Source organism: Talpa europaea, assembly GCF_964194135.1.
Source record: "Talpa europaea genome assembly, chromosome: 11".
NCBI lineage: Eukaryota > Metazoa > Chordata > Mammalia > Eulipotyphla > Talpidae > Talpa > Talpa europaea.
In genome coordinates, this window is record NC_140078.1 from 320513 (window position 1) to 344364 (window position 23852).

Sequence of the window (23852 nt, forward strand, 5' to 3'; positions counted from 1 at the left end):
TGTGGGGGGCCCTGCCCTGGCCTGCAGCTCTGGGGCCGATTGGATGGCAGGGCCAGCGGTCCCTCATGCCCGACGCTCTGTGGGGCCGGCAGAGCCTCAGCCTGGTGACCAAAGGGGAGGACCGCCTGGTGACCCTTTGTGGGCCTGGGGGGAGGGTGCACACTCCTGGGGGGAGGGTGCAGCCCCTGGACCAGGATTAGGCCTGCGGCCCGGCCGCCTGCCCCTGGCGTCTCCTCGGAGCAGCGCCTCTCCCTACCTGGTCGTGGTCCGGTCCCTCAAAGTCTCTGGCTTTCCAAGGGAAGAGGAGGGAGGCGGTGGGGGGGCATGGCAGGAGGAAGGGAAGATGGGGGTTTGGTGAGGGGAAGGGGAGACGGGGGGGTTGGAAGAGGTGGGAGAAGGTGAAGAGAACAAGGTCGAGGGTGTGAGGGCAGGTCCTGGCCGGCCCCCACGATTCCAGCCTCCGGGTGGGGGCTGCTGCTGAGCGTTGGGGGATTGGGGCCAAGCAGCCCCCGGCCGCTCCGGGCCGCTCGGGCCTCCGGCCGCCTAGTACAGGCTCTCCCGGGTGGCGTGGCTGGAGAGCGTGTGGTTGCTGGACACGCTGTTGGTTTTCCTGGGGAAGGCTGGCCTCTTCCTCCCGCGCCCCCACACAGGGCACAGACAGGCCAGGGTGGACAGGAAGATCTGGCGGAAGTTGGCAGAGACGAGGTTGTACAGGATGGGGTTGATGGTGGAGCTGACGTAGAAGAGCACGTTGGTCAGCATGTAGAAGTAGTGGTAGAAGTCGTAGAGGAACCTGCGCCGGGAGGCAGAGCCCGCGGCTGAGGCTGCAGACTGAGCCCCGCCGCACGCGCCTGCGGCCACGGCTGCTCCGCTCCCTGGGCCCCACCTCGTCCAGGACCCCGCTCCCGCAGCTCCCCCAGGCAGCCTCCCGGGCAGGGGCTGCACCGCGCAGCGGCGGCTCTGTCACCGGGCTGCTCCAGCCGGGCGGCCCGGCTCTGCTGCCCCTGCCCGCAGCCGGTCTCTGCTCCGTGGGGCGCCTGCCCCTTTGTCCGAAGCCCCTCGGGCCCAGTGCTGTGCCGCCGACGGGCTTGCTGGCTCGGCCAGCACCAGGGGCTTAGATTCGGAGGCTCCCCCCACCCCCGATAGGATACCCCTGGCTCTAAATGCTGGACCCTGGCCCTGCCTGGCAGGGGCATCCGCGGGACCTGCCCCTCGTTGCCTGGGGTGCTGGGTCTGGGGGCTTCCCCGTCAGACTGCCTCTCACCCAGGGGTGGTCTGGGGACCCCCCACGCTGCCCCTCCCCGCTCCCTGGCCCACAGATGCCGGGGCTCATCCAGCCTGTGCCGCCCCCCTCTGTACTCACGGGGTCCAATGCTCTTCCGAAATGTAGCAGAACATGAGGCGCCGCACGTGGTAGGGGAGGAGGCAGACCACGAAGGCCACGACCACGGCACCTGAGACAAGAGGCGGCTCAGACCAGAGACAGGCCGGGCCGGGGCCATGGCTGGGGGGCCGCTGTCCTGGCTCGAGTCCCCCAGCTCAATCCCAGCAGCATTTTTCTACTTTTTGCAGAAACATCAGCTGCCCTAAACGTCACGCGGCGTCACGGGGCCTGAACAGCCGCGCTATCTTGGAAAAGAGCCCAGCTGGAGGACTGGCCCGTGCCGGCCCCGGTGGACAGGGGGCCAGTGAGCCATGACAGTGTGAGTGGCCGGGCGGGCAGAGAGCGGGGGTGCCGTGGCCCGGCCCGGCCTCTCCACCCCAGGCCTCTGACCCCTGCTCCACGGGGGGCCTGGAGCTTGAGTCCCGGCCGCTGCCCGCTCCCGGGGCCCCAAGGTACGTACGTAGGACCCGGACACCGTGCCGCAGGGCCTGGACCCTGCCGGGTTCGATGGCCATGCTGAAGGAGCCGGGCTGGTCCCCCATGGTGCACGCCTGGCCCTGCTCCGCTGCCTGGCGGACCATGACGGTCAGCTTGTTGGCGATGATGGTGTTCAGGACAGAGATGGCCACCATAGGGAGCAGGAAGGATGTGAAGGTGTTGATCTGCGGACACAGGAGGGGGCGTGGTCAGATCCCGAGGCCCATCATGGCCAGCATGGAGGGCCGCCTCGCTCACACCTCTCCCTGTCGCCTGGGGGAGCAGCCAGCGCGGCCGGTCACCACCGCCCGCCTCAGAAACGGCTGCCTGAGCTGGCCGCCTGTCTTGGCGGGAGCCTCCCGGGTGACCAGGCAGGCCCGGCGTTGAGGGCAGCGCTGAAGGGCAACGCCTGGCTTCCTTCTGGACGCTCCATAGTCCTCCTCTGAAGCCCCTGTCAGGACCTGCTGTGAGCACCCTCGAGACGGTGGCCCGCTGGCCCCGTCCCCGTCCCGGCGCTAACTTGGCACCCCTGCTCCGGCCCCCGTGGCTCAGCCCGAGCCCCGCACTGGAGGCCTCAACAATATGCCCATGGTCTCAGCAGGTCGAGGACAGCCACGGCTCTATCCTGCCCATGGGCAGTGGCCTTGAGGCCCAGGGCAGCTCCCAGGTTGGCGCCCTCGGCCTCCAGGCACTGGGCATGTCGGGAGCAGATGCCCTCTGCAGGCTCTGGCCGCATGGCTCTGAGTCGTGCCCCTGCTCAGTGCTCCGGGCCCCGAGGGCTCCTTGGAGGCGGTGGCTGCAGTGTGTCTATGGCCCTGAACAAAGCTCTGCTGACTAGACATGTGGTGGGGCCCCCGGGTGACAGCCTCCCTGGGGCAGCCAGCGCCTGGCCTGCTGGCGGCCGCCCAAGTCCTGGTGCAGGCACGTGGAGCCCACCTTCCGCAGGGCGCCGAGGTGCTGGCAGTGGCAGGGGAGTGGCACTGGGAAGGTTTCTGGGGCTCCTTGCTGGGTCAGGGGCTGGGCTGGGGCCCAGGGGAGCACAGGGGCACCCTGAGACTGGGCCCAGGAGCAGCCCACCCCCGTGAGTCACTGCAGCCGGGTGTAATTTAAACAGAACCAATGTATGCAACACAGATTTTAAATGTCAAAACATTTAAAATTCCATACCTTGCTGAGCACAGGCAGCAAAAATAGCTACCTCTGGGGGCCCGTGGGGCTCCAAGCAGCCGGCCAGGGCCCAGCCCGAGATCCCCAGCTGCTCCCCAGCTGGAGGAAGGCCAGGCCCTTGATCGTGAGCTTCTGGAGTGGGGGAGGAGGCCGCTGCCCTGCAGCTCGCCCTGACCTGAGGCCAGTGCCCAGCCTGGGGACCAGCCATCTCCCCAGGAGGCGGGGAATGGCGGGGGGAGAGGCCGCCCCTCCCTGGCACGCAGACACGGCGCCCCGGCGCAGACGGCTGGTCCGAACAAAGCACGGCAGGAAAGCTCTGGAGAAGAGCGCGGGGCCGGTGTGAGGCCCGGGCCGCCGTGCAGAGATGCCAGAAACAGCGTCCGGACACGGTCGAGGGCCCCGCAGCGGAGGGCGAGGGTGCGGAGGCCGCCTGCGGCTTCAGCCTGTCCAGCAGCTACTGCCCCTCGCTGCCTTGGACCCTCCCCCCTGCCCACTTAAGGGCCCAGCCCCTCCCCAGACCTGTGCAGGTGGCGTGTTTCAGAGGACGGGGTGGCCCTCACTGGACACGCGCAGGCCCGTCACGGCTCATGCCCGCACCAGCCCCGTTGGCCGTGCGGGGCGGGGGTATTTGTGGGCAAAGACACCGCCTCCCCGGGGGCTGGCGGAGCGGGGCGCTGAGTCTGTGGCCGTGGGAGGGCCTGCCTCGGGGTGAAGCCAGCACGTGGCAGGACAGCACCGAGGGCGCCCGCTGAGCTCCCGGGTCCAGCGGGGCCCACAGCCCTCGTGCCCAGACCCCGGTTTTTCTTGAGCAAATAAAATACTTGAGCAAAATAAATGTTATTTTGTTCTCCCGAAGATGATCTGAATTATTTCCTGGAATCTGGATCCTAATTCACAGAGGTTTCAACCAATGCAGGTCCAGGGGGAGCGAAGGCTACACAGAAATAAAACCCCAAGACTGGAGGGAGGAGCCACGGAGGCCTGGCTTCACCGCGCGGCGCGCCGCCTGGCCGGGGCCAAGTACCCACAGCAGCTCAGGCGCCGCTGTAAAGTCCGCCATAAAATTCAGTGACGGGAAAATCCACTCTTTCAGCCCTGGGGGACATCCCTGCCCCGTCTGCGCTCAGCCTGCCCCTGCAGCTTGGGTCCCGGGCCTCTGCCACTGTCCCTTTAGGGTGGGGTCACGTGGGGACAGAGAGGCGTCAGCAGCCCCTGCAACTGGGCCACAGAAAAGGGGCTCAAGAGGCTGGTGTGACAGGAAAGACGGAGAACTCCGTGACGTGGCAGAGGCCGGGCCCTGCCTGAGACTGCCCGCCCTGCCTGGGCCCGGGAGGACAGGCCAGAGCCTCTGGAGTGCAGGCTCTGCTCCGGGCAGTGACCGTCTCCATCCAGACCCTCTGTCCCTGACAGAGGCGCCCCAGGGCCCCCAGACCCGAGGGCCACTCTGAGCACACCTAGCGGCCTGCCGGGGAGGCCCACCTGGGTGCCCCCCGCCGCAGCCCTGTCCTGTGTGATGTGACCGAGAGGCTCAGGAAGGGGCAGAGCACAGGCCAGGTGGCCCCTCCAGCCTCCCCAGAGGGGGCGCCGGGCTGTGGCCTTTGACACTGCTGGCCACTGGCCACCAGGGAAGTGCTGGAGGCCCAGCTTCACTTAGAGTGGACACCAGGACCACAAGAGCACAAAGGGGCCCACGATGCCCAGGGAGAAGTTGACTGGGGTGACTCGGCCACGTCGAGGGCCCGGCGATGGTGGGGCTGCTCCCGGAGCAGGAGGCAGCGGGCCGGTCCCTGGGACATGTGAGTCTGCGGCGCGTGTCTGAGGAGGAGAGGCCCTCACTCGAGGCGTAGGGACGGTCTGGAGTGGCCTTGTCCTAGAAGGCGCCAGTGGGTGGCCAGCCTGGGACAATGTGCTGTCCTCAGCCCCAGCCTGCCTCCGCTCGTCCTCCTAACGAGACTGGGACTGTTCGAGACGCTTCCTGGAGGGGTGGGGGAGCTGCCAGTCCTTGGTAACACCACCGGGCCCACAGGCTGCCACTCCTCGGGGGCCGCCTAGGCTGAAGCCCCCTTCATTTCTCTCCTTTCCGTGATCGCCTTCTGCCCGCTGGGTCCCCGAGCTCTGACGGTCTGGAACCTCCGGGAGAGGGAGGCCAGAGCCGGGCCTCAGCCTGGCGGGGCCTCGCTTCAGCACCACGGACAGTGCCCACGCTGCGGTGGGGCCGGCCCCGAGTCGGGAGGGGTGGGCTGTTAGGAACGGACTTCATCCTCCAGACCCTTCCTGCCCTCTACGAGGGCCAGGGAATGGCCTGCGACCTCTGCAGGAGCCGCCGCCTGCCTCCAGCCTGCCCCTCACCCCCATTCCATCCAGTGGGCCCCTGTGGGGTGTCTTCCCCTCCTGGGGGCCTGGAGCTGCAGAGGCCTGGACTTGCTGGAACCTGGCACAGCAGAGGCCCCTCTGCAGCCACACCCCATCTGCTCTGGCCCCAGCCGGGCGGCCAGCTGGTCAGTGCCGAGGCCTCAGCCCAATGAGGGCGATGCCTTCACGACACACCTGCCCTCACCCGGCCAGGCGAGCCCTCCTAGGGGGTGGGACCCCCTGCAAGCACAAGGGGCTGGGGGCCTGGCTTAGCTGATTTGTGTGTGGGGATCATTACTGGCTCTGAGCAGGGCAGCTGGGCAGCCGGGCATGCCAGCCGCTGGGCCAGCAGCCCTGGAGGCCACGCCCAGCCTCCTGCAGGCTGTAGCCACCAGGGCTGAGGCTGCAGCCACCAGGGCTGAGGCTGGGGGCTGTTTGCTGTGTTTTCAAGTGTCCATTGGCTTGGGCCACCTGCCCTGTGGGACCAAGAGCCCCAGATCTTGGCCCTCTGCACCCCCTCTGACATGGAGAACAGTCTCTTCTGGACCAAGGAAGCGCGGCGCCAGGTTGTGGGGGATACTACTCAGCTCTTCGAAAGCTGGAGCAGAGCCTTTGGACAAGATGGCTGGACCTTGAGGGGCTGAGTTTAAGGAGAACAGATGGTGACCGGCAGCGTCATCATGGGTGGAACATAAAGCACCAGAGAAAGCAAACTGGCCAGACAGAGGGAAACAACTCAGCCTCTGGGGAAGCACCGGCTCCTGAGGGCAGAGGGACACGGGCATGGGGCTCCGGTGGGGGTGAGGGAGGCACGCACCCACCTGTGGAAGCGTGAAGTTGTCCCCCCAGATTATACAGTTATAGAGACGGTGGGCAGGGGGCCTGGCCACGGTGGGGGCCAGCGCCTGGCCCCACTTGCATGCAGCTGCTTCTCCCTGTCATGGCGGCCGAGTCCCCAGACCCCAGCGTCTCCCTGCCCTGCCCCTGAGCAGCACGTTAGCCGATGTCCTGTCCCCTCCTGATTGCAAGTGGCCGCCCCTGGCAGAGCTGGGCACCGTTCCTGCGGGCAGCTGGCTCTGGACCAGCATCGCGGCTCCTGTCAACAGGGTCAGCCTCTGTGCCGTGGGGGCGTCTGGCCCAGCAAGCAGAGTGAGCCCCACGAGGGAGCAGGGCTGGCGCCACCGGGGGACTTGCCCTACTTGGCCAGCACTCGGCTCTGCCTCCTGCCTGGTCCAGCGGTCTCCCCACCCCCGAGGAAGGTGCACCTGAGCTTCTTCAGCCGGGCGTCCTCCTGGCACGGCCGGGTCGGCGGCCCCAGGCCCACCAGCACCCCGAGCCTGGCCCCCACTCTCAAGGGATGAAATTGATCTGTAAATTATGAGCACTCCACAGTGGGGCAAACAACCGTGGGGTCACCCGCTGGTCTGGGGGACCTGACCCATGTGGTCACTCTCCCGTGAGGAGCGCCGGGGCGGCCTCCTGCCCCTCACGGCCCTCACAGTGCCGCTCCCCCGGCCAGCAGGCCCTCAGGCCCAGGCGCTACGGGCGGGGCCCCTGGTGCTGGGGGAGCTGGCCTGGCCCCCAGGCCCACCTGCCGCCGGGGCGTCGGAACTGAGGCTGCTCCGCGCTGGGTAATCAGCACCCCGGGCTTCTACCACGGAGACGGCAGGTTTGGCCAATAACTAGCCGGGCTGGACGCGGCGCCACGAGGGTGCGGGCGGGGCCGCGCAGGCGCCCTGGCCAGGGCCCTGGGGAGGCCGAACGAGAGGCCAGAGCTTGGCCTGCGGTTCCTGGCGCGCCTACCTCCCGGGGTCCCGCGCCGGCCGCCTTGCCCCCACCGAGGAGACCCCGCGATGCCAGCTGAGCCCTAACCCAAGGCGACGGTGTCGGCAGGGTCAGGGTGCCAAGGGCGTGAGGCCGGGCGGGGCTGCCGGAGCCCCCGAGCCCACCACGGGACATGCCGAGGGCTGGGGCCGCCAGCACTTGCCAAGCCCGCAGGCACCGCAGACCCCAGCGTCCCGGGCCCAGGGCTCAGAAGCCTGGGCATCCCCACGGGGAGCCAGTCCCCCACCCCGCCGACACCCCTTCCCGGAAGGCCCCCGCGCGGGAGCTGCCCGGGATGCACCCGTGGAGCCGCCGGCCTCCGAGGAACCAGTGGGCGCTGCGGTGAGCCCCGCGAGGGCCGGCGGGGGTGAGACAGGGCCCCGTGGGGACGGGCGCCCACGGTGGAGGCTGCGCGCCCGGCTCGGGTGGCAGAGGGAGACCGAGTCCCTTTCGGCGGGAACCGGCCACTCGGGCGGTGCGGGGAGGGACGCGACACGCAGGTGTGCCCCTAGATTTTGGCCCGTCCCCCCAAGCAGGGCGGGCCTGGGCCCGCGCTCACTGGCCTGGCCGTGGGGAGGCACAGAGGTGGCCGCAGCCCCGTCAGCCCAGGCACGGCCGGGTGGGGCGCAGTCCAGGGCCTCCTCGTTGGAGAGCCGCTCAGCAGGCCCATCAGCAGGGCCAGCCCACAGCGTCCTCCCCCGCCCTGGGTCTTCCCCACCAGGCGTCCACACCGGCCCTGGTGCCCTCCCCTGGAAAGCTGGTTGGAGCTGGGGACTGACCGTGGGCAGCTGGCGGCCTGCCCAGGGAAGCACCGCCCTGGGCGAGGAGTGTGGCCGGTGCCCCCAAGGCCGGGTGTTGCCCCCAAGGCGCCCACTAGCACCCGGGAGGCCGTTCCCCTGTGACTGGGGACTGAGTCCCCCCCACAGACGTCTCCCTAAAAGGCGTTCATTCTCACTGTTTACGGCATTTGAATTACTTGGAATTTGCAAGTCCAATGCCGGCATGAATATTCATGGCGGGATGCCAGCCTCACCACCCCCGCCCAGGCTGGTGGCTCCTTACCAGAGAAGATTCTGGAAGCCGTAAGCATCAGCACCAGAGGCCCGGGTCCCCGGCAGCAGCAGGGACTGTGGCCAGGGCCCCCTCCCCCTGTGGCCGCTAGTCCAGGGGACGGTGAGGACAGGGAGGTGGGGGGAGGGCGCAGCTCCTGGGGAGCCTCCTCTTTGGGAAATTCCTGCCTGTTTTTCTCCCCAAGCAAGACCCACGCTGGGGACAGCGCCGGCCACCGGGCGAACGTGGCCATGAGGAACTTTGATCCTCACTGACGGGAGACGGCTGTGGAGGGGCTGCGCGAGCTCTGCCGGCTTCAGGACACCCGCAGGAGCGAGTCTGTGAAGACGGGGGCTGGCCCCTCCTGCGCGGGCGGCCTGGCCTGGCCCTGCAAGCCTCTGCAGTCTGCTGGCCCTGCACGGGGTTGGCGTTGCAGCTGCTTGGCTCTGCCCTCCCGGAGGATGACCACACGGGCCTCAAGGCTGGGGGATGGAGGGCTTCCTGGAGGAGGCTCCCTGGGCCCAGTGGAGCAGTGGGGGACACAGGCGTGGGGGTAGGGAGAGCGACAGCCCCAGGAGCCCCAGCCGCCCCCCTACAAGGTGGAAGCTTGGTGCTGGGGGAGCCTGGGCACTGGCCATCCCCCCGACGTGCCACTGGCTGGACCCTCCTGGACCCTCCTGGAGCTCCAGCACACAGAGCTCTAAGGCAGTACTGGGGGGGCTGGGACGGCCCAAAGAGCGGGACTGACTCTGCCCTGCCCGGCACGCCGAGGTCTTCAGTCAAGGCCAGGACGGCCTGCGATGTGGGGCAAGCGCGTGGGAAGCCGGGCAGGTGGCTGGTGTTGGTCACGGTGCCTGGGGCCCAGACGCGGCTGCTCTGTCCTTGGCCGTCCTCGTCTGGATCAGCAGCGGGTCCCTAGAAAGGGCTGAAATCCGCCCTAAAAGCTTTCAGTTCCCCACCTGGGTGAGGTGGCCGCCAGCCGGGCCTGGGCGGCCGTCTGGACGCGTCTGGGGTGTGGCGGACCCCAGGCCGCAGGACAGGAGGGCAGGCCAGGCCCACGGTGCCAGAGACTCTCCTTGGCAGATGTGGTGGCCGGGAAGGCAGACAACTTCTCGGCCTGTCGGGAGACGCTGGCCCAGGCGTCCCTTCTGTGCCCCACGGCCCGCCCTGGGCAAGGCGGCTGACAGAGAGCTGAGCGCAGCATCTCTGCTGGGCAGAGAGGTGGAGGGGGCCGGGCGAGGGGTGAAGTCACTGCCACCCTGATGCCAAGGGCACCGGAGCCTGGGGGGCAGCCGGTCTGCCGTCCCTGGCCGTGGCAGCGCTGCCGGGGATAAAGGGCCCTCGGATATGAAGGGCAAATCGCAGAGCCGCCCTGGGTGAGGGGGCGATGCCCCTGCTCCCCGGGGCTGAGAGGCGCTGTTCCCCCGGGCTCCGCCATGCAAGTGCTGGAGGTCCTGGCCGGGAGCCGGGAAACCGGCTGCTTTGGGAAGAGGGTCCCTGCAGAGGTAACCAAGGCTCAAGATGGGCCCCTGGCGAGGCTGGCCTTGGGGAGCAGGCAGAGGGGGCCCCGTGCAGATGGCGGCAGAGATGGGGCTGTGCCCCGGGAGCTGGGAGCCAGGAGAGGCGGCAGGACCCTGTCCTCGCCAGACCCCGTCAGACCCCGCCTCGGGCTGGGGAGGGAAGTTCTGTGGCCTTTGCCACGGTGGCCCCAGGGCTCAGCGCAGTTCTGGGAGGAGCAGCCCGGCGAAGGGTGCTGGGGTCCCCCCTCGACACCCCCGTCGGCGCTGACGGGAAGCTCGCGGGCGTCTCGAGCTGAGCCCCTGATCTGACACAAGTGGGGGTATCGTAACACACGCGATGGCGTCTTTTAAACAAGCTGTCAGGAGAATGAATCACCGGGCGTGAGCCTGTCTGCGTGCCCTGCAATTACCCGCCCCTCGTCTACAGCGAGCGCCTCGCTGCTCTGGAGAAGCTTCGGCTGGGGCGCCCAAGCCCGTCGGGCTCCCGCGTCTTGCTCCTGCGCAGGCTCCAGCCTGGTGACCCCTGGAGGTGCCCGGAGGCGAGGCCCGTCCACGCTGGGCTCCGGGGCCGTGGTGCAGGCTCCCGCCTGAGGTCGGTCTGGGGGTCTCCAAGCTGCGGGTCCAGGAGGGTCCCAGCTGGAGGGCCCCTACCCCTGCATGGGGCTCGCACCCACTGAATCCCCGGAAGAGGCTGGTGAGCCTGGGCCTGGAGTCTGGGCTGGGGCAGGAGAGGGCAGGGGCTGGGAGCGGGGAGTGGGGCAGGGGCTCGCCCAGATGCGGTCTCTTCTCCCTCCCGGCGATAAATAGTGGCCCCATCCGCTTCCGCCCGGCACATCCTGCTGGGCGCAGGGCCGAACCGGGGCGCAGCCAGCAGCAGCCTCTGGTCTGGGCCCGGCAGCTCGTCCCGGACGCAGGACGCGGCCCGAGGCGTCCTCACCGCCTGGGCTGGGGCAGGGGTCCCCGCTGGAAGGACAGCCCGGCCCGCGGGCAGCCTGCACTGGCCACGCTGAGCAGGGCGCTCCCGTAGGCCGCCTGGCGCCCGGAGTCCAGGCCGCGCCGGCCTCACCAGCAAACGTGGACAAGGGCCCTGCGTGCCCTGCGGGATGCGCTGAGCCTCTAGCAACATCCGGGTAGAGTGACTGAAATTCACAATTAACTCATCTTTTAACGGACGACGAGCTAGAAATGTTCAGGCCAATGGCGTTGCTCTTGCCCAGGCTCCTGAAGCCTCCTCCGAGCAGGGACCTGCCCCTTGGTGTCTGCAATGACTGCTTCTTTGTTCTGTGACCTTGTGCAGCATTGTCTTAATGACTCCTTTGAACCAAAGTCTTTTATCATCAGCTGCCTCAGATGTTTGCTGGTTTGGAGGAGGCGGCTGGGCCTGGAGCGGCTGGGCTGGGAGCTCGGATCTCCACGGGGCCCTGTACTGTGTGTGGACGTGGGGCAAGTGCCAGCCTGTCACCCACGCTCAGCCAGCAGGAGTGGGGCCTGGGTGGAGCCGAGGAGGTGGACATCAGCACTGGGGCGGCGGGGCCTGGGGGCCCTCAGACCACTGCCCCGTGCCTCTGGGCTGCTGGGCCGGGAGAGCAGATGGAGGCCTGGGGGGGAGGCCACACCGACATTCGGGCATCAGGCAGGAGCCCGGCCAGGGAGTGAGGCCGAAGCCTGGGGCGAGGTGCTTGGATCCCCAGAGCCACAATCACACCAACAAGGTCTGCAAGCAGCCGAGTCCAGGTGCTGACCCCGAGGAGAAGCTCAGGCTTCCCACCAGCTCCCACCCAGTGGGCTCGCCTCCCCCACGGCCAGCCTGCAGCAGACTCTTCAGAGGAAGAGAACAGAACCTAGTGTCTCATCACAAGGTCCCGGGCAAAGCGTTGGTGGCTGTGCCAAGACGTGGCACACGTGACCCACTGATGAGAAAGACCCTGTGGACAGCGAGGTGGTGGGCGCTGCCCGGGAGCGAGAGCCTGGCCCTGCAAGAGAGATCAAAACCTGCCAATGAAGGAAGCCAGTGGCAGGCCGAGCGCGAGGGACCCGGGGTGGGTCCCTGGAGAGGGAGAGGCAGGCGGGGATGCGGTGAGGCGGGTGGGAAGGGGCTGAAGCCAAAGACTGTTACAGGTGGTGGCTCCTGGAGGGGGTGCAGGTTAGGATGGAGCCCCAGGGAAAATGGGAAGAGAGTATGGTGGGGGGAGATTGATAAGAAATATAAGGGACGGCAAAAGCACCCCCAGGATTCAGTGTTCGGGACTCAGCATTAGAGATTTCGGCATTTTCGGATCTTCAGCGACTCAGGGGTCAGGGACTTCTGCCCCCACGGCGCTGATCTCCCGCAAGGCTGGTGCGGCCTCTGAGGACATGGGAGGCCTCCAGCGCTCGCCTCAGAGAGGGAAAGTTCGGAGGCTTTGCAGGTGGCTGAGCGACTGAAACTGCTCCCGGTTCTGCTGCTGTCACAGCCTGGCCTGGCGGGGAAGGAGCAGGCCCGGGCCGGGGCCTCCCTGAGCTGCGAGTGGGGCCGCGGGTCGGGTCGCTCGGCCGCTGCAGCTGCTGTTTGGAGAGTCGCGTGTCTGGCGCTGCGCTGGGGCGTCTCGGCGGCTCCGGGAGTGTCTCCTGCTGCGTCTCCTGCTGTCTCATGAGGTGGATCTGGCCTGTGGTCCGGCTGCCGTGTGCTCCAGGTCAGCAGTGGTGGGAAGACCCCATCTTGGGAGCATTTGTATTCAGAACTTTAAAACACTGGACACGGCCTCAGGCGAGGTAAATGGCCTTTTTGGCCTCAGTAACTCTTTTTTCCCCTGGTTTGTTAAATAAATCCATTATTGTTGCTCTCTGAGCCTGAGTGGTCTTGCAATTCTGTGCAGGGGTGAAGAACTCAGAGGGTGACCGGTACACTATTAGGGCATGTCCTTGGCCAGTGTTAGTGCCCCTTGCTGAGGGCATGCTGTATGAACTGGCCTCGGGTTGCTCTTGAGCGCACGTGTGTGTGGATACACTTATGAACGACAGCCAAGGGCTGACAGCTGAGCGAGGCCCAGGACACACCCCAACGGTGCACATGCGGGCCTGTGGCTGGCACCCACGGCCGGCTCAGGGAGTCCTGCTGGAGAAACACAACGTTTTCCAGATGCTCGCTGTTCAGGTCGCTCAGGAAATAACCCAGAGGCACCAACAAGGGCCAGGAGGCCACGCCCGAATCTCCAGCAGCCGTGGTGTGTGTGGCCATGAGGAGACGCAGACGGCGAGTTGACCAGGGTGGTGAGAGCAGGTGCACAGGGCGGGGCTGCCCTTGCGAGATGCTGGGCGGGACACATTCTTGAAGGAAAAAGGAAGAAGCGACATGTGGCCACACAATGGGGTTTCAGAACGGAGCAGCACCCACCGTCCAGGGCTGCCCGGCTCGGCCCTCCCTCCGGCTCCACGGCCCCAGACCAGCCTCTGGGCCTCGGCCGGCTGATGCTGGGCTCGGCTCCCTTACACGTGATCTCTGAACACAGCAGACCAGATTAGAAACAGAACAAAATGTTATCTGGAAAAGCCCCAAATGCTTGGAAGGAATACAGCAGACACCCAGCTGCCATAAGGTAAAGCCTCCGGGGGAGAAGGAAATATTTTGAATTTCGAAACACGTTTCAGTTGCGGGAGGTGACCGCAGAGGGGTCAGTTTGCAGCATTAAACGTTAAACATTTGTATTAGGTCTGGAATCAGTAACTTAAGCTTTTATTTTAGGAAATCTAGGACAATAAGAACATATTAACCCCAAAGAAATGAGAATAAGAGGGGCCTTGGGCCTCCCTGGTGGCGCAGCGGGCTGAGTACAGCACTGTGAAGCTGTCCGCAGCCTCTGCAGCTCCAGTTCGATGCCCGGCCAGCCAGGGAGAATCCCACATGGCGCGCAGACCTCTTCTGCCGCGCCCGCTGCTCCCCTCAGCAGTGTGCTTTCTCAGTCTGCCTGTTCTGTTCCCCGCTCTGGCTCTGGTGGATCCTCTCACCCTCCTGCGCTTCTCACTGTACCCAGTGCTTGTATAAATAAATAAATAAATCTTTAAAAAATCAATAAATAAAAATAAATCTTAAAAAAAAAAAAACAAAACAGTGGGGCCTCCCTGGTGGCGCAAGGGGTTAAGACACCACACAATGAGGCAATCCACAGCCTCTGCAGCGCAAGTTCAATCCCCAGCCAGGGAGCTGCCCACAGACCTCTGTGGGCACAGACCACAGACCACAGCTGCAGCAGACCTCTCCTGGCTCCCCACTGCTCCCCTCGGCAGTGGTTTCCAGTGGATCCACCTGTTCTGCTCCCCACTCTGTCTCTGGTGACTCCTCTCACCCCCCACCTCTAGCCTGTACCCCAGTTCTTGTATGTATAAATAAATGAATTTTTTTAAAAAAAAGAAATGAGAATGAGAGCAGAAAAATGTGAAATTGGCAGAAGAAAGACAATAGAGAAAACCAAAGAGAGCAAAAGAGCCTCTTCAAAAACAATACGACCGTAGAGATAACGTCCAGGCACCTCAGCAGGGGCGGGAGGACACGCCCCTCCCCACTGGTCAGGAGGCCAGCATGGGGGTGCCTCACAGCCCTTGGTGGGGTGCAGAGGAAACGCCGCAGCCCCAGACCACGTTCGGCGACTGAGATAAAACAGATGAAAACAAAAAACTTACTCAGAAGGAAAGTGCAGCGCGGCCTCCACCTCCCCCCAGAGGAACAGTCTGAAGTGTTAATACAACAACCGTCACGTGCACCGGCCCGGCAGGAGCTGCTGGGGGGCCCGCACCCGAGCGAGGAAGCCACGGTCACGCCGGGGACACAGGGGTGCTTGGCCGGACCGCGCCACGGTCACGGTAAGGGAGCTCAGCACCTCTCCAGAGCCCAGAGGCTGCCCCGGGCGGCCGCGGCCCCGGCCAGTCCTCGCCTCAGTCTCATGAACGGTACGAGTCCTCGGTGCTCTCTGATATGGAAAATGGGTGCAATTCAAGTAACAAATATTAGGGGTTTGAGGTTTCCAGTCACTAAAAATGGTTTTATTAATTTGGATTTGAGGGTCCAGCGTGGCTGACCTGGTCCACGCCCGTCTGCTCCACTGCCCCAAGCTCCACCCACGTCACACCCTCCAGCCTCAGCATCGCCAGGCTGGCTTGGCTTGGGGCCCAGCTTGGGGTGCGTGGGGGCCCCGAGTGAGCCTATGGACTGGTGAAGGAGCGGCGGGGTGTCTCCGGTGCCCGCCAGGAACCCCGGCTGGCAGGACACACCAGGAAAAGGACTCCGGCCTCCTCTGACTGGGCCGGCCCCCTCCCTGGGCGCAGCAGGCCAGGCCCTCTCTGAGGATGCCCCGCAGGGGCGTCCTGCTGTGGCCTGGGCTCAGGGGGGCCTGAAGTCCCTTGCTGCACCCCCCAGGCCCCTCAGCCCTCCCAAGCCGCCCACCCCAGGGCAGCCTTTCCATCTGCAGTGAAGATGAAAGAGGCTTCGAGAGGACAAAGAGGCGAGCGGGTGTGCGGGTCTCCGGGCTGCGGGCGCACGGCGCTGGCAGGCACGGAGCCTCCCCACGGGGCGCAGCCGGGCTGGCTGGGGGTGCCGGAAGGGCCGTGGTCAGGGCAGGCCTGCGGCTGCCGGGCACCATGCCCACCTGGCCCCCGCAGGCTGGACACACTTTCCCAGCACCAGTGGCCGTGGACTTACTGCAAAATTAGCAGAACGAGGTCCGGGAGCAGAGCCCCAGTGCCCAAGGCCGCTGGCCAGGGCCCCACTGGGCACTCACGGGAGGCCCCTGGCAGGCATCTGTCAGCACCAGTGTCCGGCCACGCCCGGCTGCTGGGCTCTACTCTGACTCCCGCGCAGAGGGACGGCGCTCTGGGGACAAAGTGGTGGCACGTGGTGGCACCTCCACGGGGTCAGCAGGGGGGCGCTGGTGCGGGGAGAGGGGGCAGGGCACCTCTGCTCTGTATTCGTGTCGATGACCCCCAGACTGTGCCTGGCAGAGCCCATGGGTGGGGTGGGGTGCGGGCTGGGTCTGGGGTGCAGGGAGCGCGCCAACCCCACTGACCGTGCGCGTCATGCCTTGCACAGACCCCCAGCTGAGTTGCTCAAAGGCAGGCGCTTCTGAGCAGGGAGACTGCCCTGAGTGGGAGGTGATTTCTCTGTTTACAGCGCCCGCCGCCCGTGCCTCTGCCTCCGGCAGGAAGGCTCCCGAGAGCAGCGCTGACTCATGTCCCTGCTCCTTGCTGGGGGGGGGGTGGTTCCCCACGCGGGGGACACCTGCAGCCACAGGCTCTAAGCACGGCGTGGGGATGAGAGGTGCCCCACGGCCCCTGGGTGGGGACTCGCAGAGGGTCAGCTGCAGCTGGACGGACGTGCTGACAGCAGCTGGTCCTGGGCACTGCCCCCCTGCCCGCCTCGGCGGGGGTTCTGCTGGGAGCCGCGGGGAAGGGCTGCCGGGCAGGGTGGGCCGCTCCGGCCCCTCTCCCAGCTGTGTGCGTGGAGACGTGCCCCGCCCCGCCCCTGGCCCTCTGTCCTGGGGCCACTGTGCCACGCCAGGTGGCATCTCCAAGCCTCTTCCCGCGCCAGGTGGCCCTGCCCGCTCAGGACCCTGGCCTGGTGGTCCTGCCAGGCTGCGCGTTCCAGTCCATTCCCAGGGAGGGTGCCGCTCCGGGACCCCGGGGCCTTGCTCTGGCCCTGAGAAGCCGTTCACTGCGCACGCGTCCGCGCCCCCACACCCAGGCCCGGCAGAGGGGACATGGCACCCGGGCACCACCAGCCTCTGAGCACCGCCCGGACGGCGCCGTCTCCCCAGGCTGTGAGGCACAGCGGGACACCCCAGGGTGGCAGGCGCCACCACACAGCACCCCCCACCTAGGGAGCAGCGGACCACACCCCTGGGTGGCCGGGGTCCCAGTCCCTTGGGTGGAAGGGGGACGAGAGGGGCTGACGCGGGCAGCCCTGCGGTGAGGGGAAGGAGGCCCCTTTCCAGTTCTCCAGGAGCCAAGCCCCTCCTCCTCCCTGCACCCAGGGGTGCCCAGACTACTTTTGGGGCAAGGGATAGACAAGTGCTAAGGCTGCCTTGAGGGGGCACCAGTTGTGACCCCAGCCAGGTGACCTCTGACCCTGTCTCTTGCCGCCCCGCCCTCCCCGCCCTAGCTGCTCACCTGGAGGACGACCTTGATGGTGTGGGTGCCCACGACGGGGGTGCACACCAGGCCGCCGGGGTGCCGGCCGTCGGCGCTGCGGTTCTGCTGGCCCATGGCGAACAGCATGGGCAGGGCCAGCAGCCCAGAGGTCAGCCAGATGGCGCCGATGAACTTCTTGGTGCGGCTGCGGGACATGAGGGTCTTGGCCTTGAAGGGGTGGCAGATGGCCAGGTAGCGCTCCACGCTCAGGCTGGCCACGTTGAGGGCCGTGGCGAAGGTGCAGGCGTCCCGCAGGAAGTAGTAGCCGCGGCAGCCGGCGTCGCCGAAGGCCCAGGGGTGGTGCACCCAGATGAAGTTGTACAGCTCCACGGGCATGGCCAGCAGCAGGATGAGCAGGTCGGACGCGGCCAGGCTGCCCAGGTGGTAGTGGACGGTGCTCTGCAGGTGCTGCAGCAACTTCTTGCGGGCCAGCGTGAAGGCCGTCACCGCGTTGCCGGCTGTGCCCACCACGAAGAGCGCCAGGTACACGGCGGTCACCAGCGCCTTGGAGTAGATGTCCGTGTTCACGTCCAGGTTGCTGCTGGGCGCCTCGGCCCCGAGCTGCGAGGCGTTCCCCGAGCCGTTGCCCCGGCCCGGGGCCAGCAGCGCGGCCTCCAGCCCCGACAGCGGCCAGGCGGTGGCACGGGGCGCGGAGCTGTTGGGGCGCATGGTGGGGCGCGGGCGGGCGGCGCCCGGGGGCTCCGCCGCTGGCCCGGTGGTCGCGCCTTCAGCGCCGGCAGCCGCGAGGGTGGCGCGTCCCCGGCGGGACCGAGGGCGGCGGGAGGCGGGAGGCGGGAGGCGCGCGGGCCAGCGGGGAAGCGCCGGCCGGACCCGCCGCCCGAGCGCGCGGACGCTGGAGCTCCCGGCTCCGCGAGGGCCCCGCCTCCCCCCGCCCGCGGACCCGCGGCTGCCCGGCCCTCGGCGGGTCCCTGCGGGCTCGGGGCTCCGGCCCGGTGCCCGCGGGGCGCGCGGAGCGGGGCGCACGCACGGCTGCCCAGCGCGCTCTCCCGCCGGCCCGCCGCTCCCCGCGCTCGCGGCCACCCCCGCGCCGCGCCCCGCCGGCCGAGCCCTCCCCGCGCCGCGCCCCGACCGCGCTGCCGGCTCCGCGGAGAGGGGCGGTCGGGGAGGGCGGTCCCGGCGCTGTCCCCGCCCCCAGCCCGGCCCGAGGGTCTCCGCGCTGGGGCCCTGCGGATGCGGGGAGCGCCCCGGCCGGCGCTTGAGGAGTCTCGGACCCCCCCCCGTCACCCCAAATTCTTTAGCCTTTCGGGAAGGGGGCCCACACCCAGCATGCTGGGTGGAGAGGGGGTGCTGGGGAAGGCGGGGCTCGGCGCCTGCCTCCTGGATGCCCTCTGGGGCCCAAAGCTGGGTGCCAAAGAGTGGGTGCTAATGCTGGGGCTCTAGCCCCACAAAGTGGGGGTGAATGAAGGGACCAGAAAGGCGGGAAAAAGGAGCACCCCTCTCCGTTCAGGCTGGCTGGGTTCCTGCCCCCGCACCCTGGGGAGCCTGGCGCCGGTGGGCATGCATTGGCGCACTCCAGCCCCTATCACCACCTGGATTTGGTCATCAGAAGGCTTCCTCGGCCCCAGGCCCATCCCCGTGTGAACTGGGGTGCCCCAGCAGGCCCTGGAGTAGGCTGCGGGGTGTGGGCTATGAGGGACGGGGTGAGGCCAAGGAAGCCACCGCCACCTCCGCTGGCCCATCTCAGGGAGCAGGTGCTGCACTGGCACCCGCCTCCTGTGTCCAGTCCGAGTCTGCTGTGCAGGAGTCTTTGTAACCAGAAATGGCCCCTCAAAGGCGATCAGCGTCCCTCTGCCAGAGGCCAGCGCAAGGGGCTCAGGCCGAAGCGACCGGCCTCAGTATGTGTCCAGCATCTTCTAGGCCGCGGCGCGGCTCTCCGAGGGGCAGGCTGGGGCCCCGGGAGCAGGCTGCTCCTGGCCTCGGTGCAGCTGGCCGTCCCGTTCACGTTCGGGGGACAGGGCGGGGCACGGACGGGGCAGGTGCTGGGACAGTCCCCGGGGCGGGCACACGGGCTTGCGCCCGCCAGAGATGATCCGTGGGAGACTGGCCGTGGCCGCTGAGCTGCAGGCGCAGGACGGCCCGAGGGTTCTTGCCACGCAGGGAGGGCGCCGGACGCCTGCTCCTCGCCCCGAGGCTGCCGCTGCCCAGGGCGACGCCACCCCAGGGCCCTTCCCGCTGCTTAAGCTGCTGTTTGGTTTTCAAGCCCCTGACCTTTCGGCTAAGCTGGGCTTCTTTTCTCTCTGAGCCAGCCCAGGAGCTTAAAAAATCATAAAAGGCAACTTATGACAAATATTATCTCAAGATGTTTGCTCAACCGTGCAGACAAAAGGCCACGGGGAGGGTCTTCCGGCGCCAGGGGGCAGCTCGCCCGTCCCGGAGGAGCCGCCGCAGCCGGAGCTGCTGTCCCGCCGCCTGCCCTGCTGCTCTGGCCCGAGGCAGGAGCCTTCCAGCCAGCTGAGGCCCCTCCGAGGGCTGGCAAGGCCAAGCCCCTCTGGCTGTCTGTGGGTGACCAGACGGTGGCCTTGTCCAGCTTGGGGGCAGCAGAGCTCGGGCGGCACGTGTCACACACACCATGTGCCATCCTGAGGGGTCTTGAAACAGAGCCCCACGTCCAAGTGCAGTGCTGGGGTGCTGGGGTGCTGGGGTGCCGTGCTCACAGGCTGCCGGCTGGCCCTAGGGTCGGTGCTGGGCAGTGGAACCCCAACCCAGCCAGCCCCGCCCACGTCCAGCCCGCCCCCTGCCCCCCGGGGCTCCCGGCCCTGACCAGGGCTCCTGACCCCCGTGGCCTGGGCTGCTGGAGCCGTGAGGGCCGTGGCCGCCTGAGAGCTGTGCTCCCGCGGGCTGCAGGGTGCCGGGCTGGGGAGGAGACGGGCCAGCCCTGGGCCCACCCCGCCCTGCCCAGGTGCTGGGGCCAGGTCCCTAGCGGGGGAGCATCCGTGCCTGGGCTGAGGGTGCCGGGCGGGACTCGGGCCCAGGGCGCCCTTCGGGGCGGGGCTCCGCGGTGGAGCGTGGGCAGGAGGGATGGTGGTCAGGGTCAGCTCAGACACTTGGACCCCGCCCTGCCCCGGGTGGGGGCGATGGGGTTAGTAGGGAGACCCCTGGCTGTCCCCGGGGCCCCACTCCTGAGCTGGGCCTGTGCCTGCAGTGCTGCTTCTCATGTCCCCCCAGGTTCTCCCGGCCCCCAGTTCCGGCAGGCAGGGGCCCTGCGCCTCCGGCAACTGACGCGGCAGGAGCTGGCCAGAGCCTCCGACCCCGCTCGTGAGGCCAGCGCCGTGCCCAGGCCGGGCGCGTCCTGCAGCTCTGACGCGGCCATGGCTGACCCCCGGGCCCCGCGCATCCATCACCCACCAGCGCCCTCTCCCCGGCCAGGCCCGGCCTCTCTCCACCAGCCGGGAAGCAACTGCCCCGGGCGCCGCGAGCCCCCCACTTCTTAAGCTTCCCGGAGTCGTCAGCTCAGTCCCCCGGGAGGCAGACGCCTGGCGTGTGGTCCTGAGATGGGGCCGGGAGCCGGTGGGCAGTCAGGGTGACGGGAAGAGGCAGGAGGGAGAGGTGGGGCTGGCGGGGGCTGGGGCCGGCGGCGCTTGCCAGGACGCTGGCTGCCGGGGGCACCTCCCCACAGGCCTGGTCCCACCGGGCCTCTTGCCCTCCAAAGTCGGCCCCCCTGCGCAGGGGGATGGCTGCAGGACACGGTCTCGCCGAGGTCACGCCTGCCGCTCCTTCCCGGCCCAGCTTCTCTCGGCCGGTCCTCTGCACACCCTTCTAGCCCGGCCGGGCAGACCCGCCGCAGAGAGGGCGGGAGGGGCTTCCCCCACCCCTCCCCGCGCAGGGCATGCCCGCCACCTCGCGGGAAAGGCCAGGGCAGGCCCAGGCCCCCGCACCTCGGCCACCGAGCCTTGGCCACCGTGCCCGGAGGGACAAGCCGGCGGAGCCTCGGGGCCTGCCCGCCCGTGAGCTGCCCTGGCCCTGGCACTGGTGCTGTGGGGCTGAGCGGGGACGCGCCTGCTTTGTTCTGGGCCCTCCACGCGCGCCTCCACCGCTGCGCCCCTCCCCTGTGTGCCCACGAGCCGCAGCCGGAGCAGGGCCTTGCCCGCGGGTGGGCGCCGCGGTGGAGCCGGCCTGCAGATTCCGTCCTCCTTTTAGGAAGGGCCGAGGCTGCTGCGTGCAGCCAAATGAAAAATCTTGCTGTCGACATCCTCACCGGCCCGGATCCCGGCGTCTGGCGGCGGCAATCTTTTTCAAATGCCACTTTTGTTTAACCGGCGCGTCTCTGGAGGCCGTCTGCCGCCTCGCTCCTCGTTGCAGGCCAAACAGCGCACTCGGCCCTCGGCAGCTGGCACCTGCCCAGGCGGGGACATCTGTCCACTCTGCTTATCCAGACCCAAGGCACCCACTGCCCCAGCGGCTGCTGGCTCAGAGGTCCTGTGCCTGGGGAGGACTGGCCTTCTCCTCCCCAACCCCAGGGCTCCACGGCCCCTGCCCTGTAGCCTGGCACTGCCTGGCCTGCTTGCTGGGAGGGGCAGCCCCGCTGGCTGGTTGCTCAGCTGGGTCCAGGGCGAGCTGGGGATGGACAGAAGTAGGGGCCCTGGTGATGCCGCTGTCCCCTGGATCCTGCTGTGCCTGAAGCCTGATCTGCCCTTGTACCGGCTTTTCCTCCAGCCGGTTTGACTTGAGCGTCCACCCGCCTTCAAGCCTGGGGATGGTGGGCACGTGTGTGCCGGGGAAACGCTGCCCGAGGTGGGTGCTGGGTCCTTCGAGTCCTTTCTGCACAGAGGCAGAGGGACCCTGCGGGTTCGCTCTCCTGTAACTGGCTGGGAGTGAGGACAACCCCACGCACGAGAAGTCCTCATTGTCTGGGGACCCCGGGCCAGGGCGTGAGGAAGCGCCCCGACACTTGGCTGGGGGGGCAGTGGCTGGCACTCTCGTGGCAGCGGTGACGAGCCCCTGCCGGCCGGTCTTGGCCTGACGTGCCCACAGCCAGCGATTCGGAAACGGCTTCTTGAGAAAACGCAATCTTCGGGGCCTCGGGCTGCTGCTGTGGGAAGGCGCCGGCCCGCAGGAAGATGGCCATGAGGCCTGTGTCCCGGGTGGACCACGTTGCCTCCCCCTTTGGAGCAGCCTGGGACGGCGGGCCAGGGAGTGGTCGCCCCTGCCCCAGCCGTGAGGGTCAGGCCGCAGGTGGCCGGTGGGTGGCCCTCCCCGTCCTGTGCCCGCCACACCCCCTGTGCGCTCAGGCTGTCGTGGCGCGCTGCTGCCCAGAGCTGACCGCAGGGCCCCTGGGAGCCCCAGGCCAGAGGCATTATGGGAGGCGCAGCTGTGCTCAGGACGCCGCAGCCCGGCCCATCCAGCCGCGGCCGAGCTGGCCCTTGAAAAGCCCTCACGCGGGGCGCCGCCCCCACTACCCCAGCGCCCACAGCTCTCTCCCAGGGCCCGTCACATGGCTGGCTTGGGCGCCCCGGGAGCCTGGGGGGTCACGGCCCCACTCCCGAGCCAGACCCGTCCTTCCTCTGGGGAGGCCCCGCCCTCGCTGGCTCTGATGGCACTCGCGCCTCCTGGGGCGGCCCCGCGGCCCCTCTCTGGGTCAGGGTGGCCCTTGGCTCCCAGGGCCGGCTGGCAGGTCCTTCTGGGATGGCCGGGGGTCAGTGGGCAGGCGACTTTCTTTGTCTGGAAGGTCTTTCCTTCTGCAGAGGGAGGGCGCCTGTGCCCGGGCTTCGCAGCCTGGCAGCAGCGGGAATGGACAGAGTCAGCGCCGGGCGAGGTGTGGGCAGTGCTGCTCCTGCCCTGGCCTCGGCCTCCGGGCCCTCCCATCACCCGACGCGGGGCGCTGGCCCGTTCTGGGCACCTCCACCTGCAGACACGCCCCCCCTCCCGCAACTGGGCAACTGGCTGGGGTTGTCCGAGGAGCCTTGGAAAAAGGGGGGGCGGGGTGGGGGCGCGGGTGGGGGTCAGGGCCATGGTGGGCGGGGCCTCGGAGGGGGCAGGGGGCAGGCACTGGGCAGGGCGGCCCTCAGCTGGGGACTGGGGCCAGCGGCCGCAGCAGCCGGACACCCGCCTCCAGCCGCAGCGCTGGGCGACCCGGGCCTCACTCCAGTCTCGGGAGGGCTCCGGGGCGGGTGGGGGGCCGGGGCAGGGACAAGTGGGGACTCACTGCCGTGAGTCTACCTGGCCGCAACCGGAAGGAAAAGGGCAGACCGTCCCACGGCTTATTTTGTGGGGTCGGATGAACCAGGCACCAGACGACACAGGCCTCAAGCCCTCGGCGTCGGCAAGTGAGCCCAGCCCTGCACAGCGCCGGCCGGTGGGCTTGTCCTGGGCCCGCACCCCACAGCCCCGACGTGTCCCCTGGCGGCGCAGCCGGCTGTGGGCCCCTGCGCAGAGGCGTCCGCCAGTCCTGCGGGTCCATCGGGCCGGGTGCGGCTCGGGGCTTGGGGGACGGGCACAGGCTGACCCGGCACGCGGCGGGGAAGGACGCGCCGAACGGGGGACACAGGCCGGAGCGGCGGGAGTCCTCCTGGGCCGGTCTGTGCTGCCTCCTGGTGCCCACTGGCCGCAACTGCAGCTCCTTAGGCCGGCTCCCGCCAGGGCCCAGAGCGGCTGCTGGGCTGCGGCTCTCACTGCGAGGCCCGGGGCGCCCTCCAGGTCTGGACGCAGTTTCAGAAAACCAGCAGCACTTTCACTGAAGCGACCCAGATGTCCATTTGGGGGTACGTGTGGTCTGCTAGAGGGGCTGGGGTGGGCCCTGCAGGGGGGTGCTCAGGCCCCAGGTGAGAGGCAGAGGTGCCGAGGGGGCCCTGCCTGAGGCAGGAGGCCGCCACCCAGCACCCGTGGGGGGCAGCTTCACGGAGACCCCGGTCAGATGCCGCTGAGCCCGAAACCCGCGTTCCTGCAGCCGCCACCCCCCGCTTCCT

General features: G+C 68.1%; 1 protein-coding gene across 1 annotated transcript; it reads right to left on the reverse strand.

Annotated features, from left to right (window-relative positions):
• Positions 1 to 543: 543 nt before the first annotated feature.
• NTSR1 (neurotensin receptor 1) lies at positions 544 to 17598 on the reverse strand (the record flags this gene model as incomplete). Its single annotated transcript, XM_084246588.1, has 4 exons — positions 544 to 793; positions 1364 to 1454; positions 1845 to 2046; positions 16909 to 17598. The coding sequence occupies 4 exons, from the start codon at positions 17596 to 17598 to the stop codon at positions 544 to 546; spliced, it is 1233 nt and encodes a 410-aa protein (XP_084102714.1).
• Positions 17599 to 23852: the final 6254 nt, after the last annotated feature.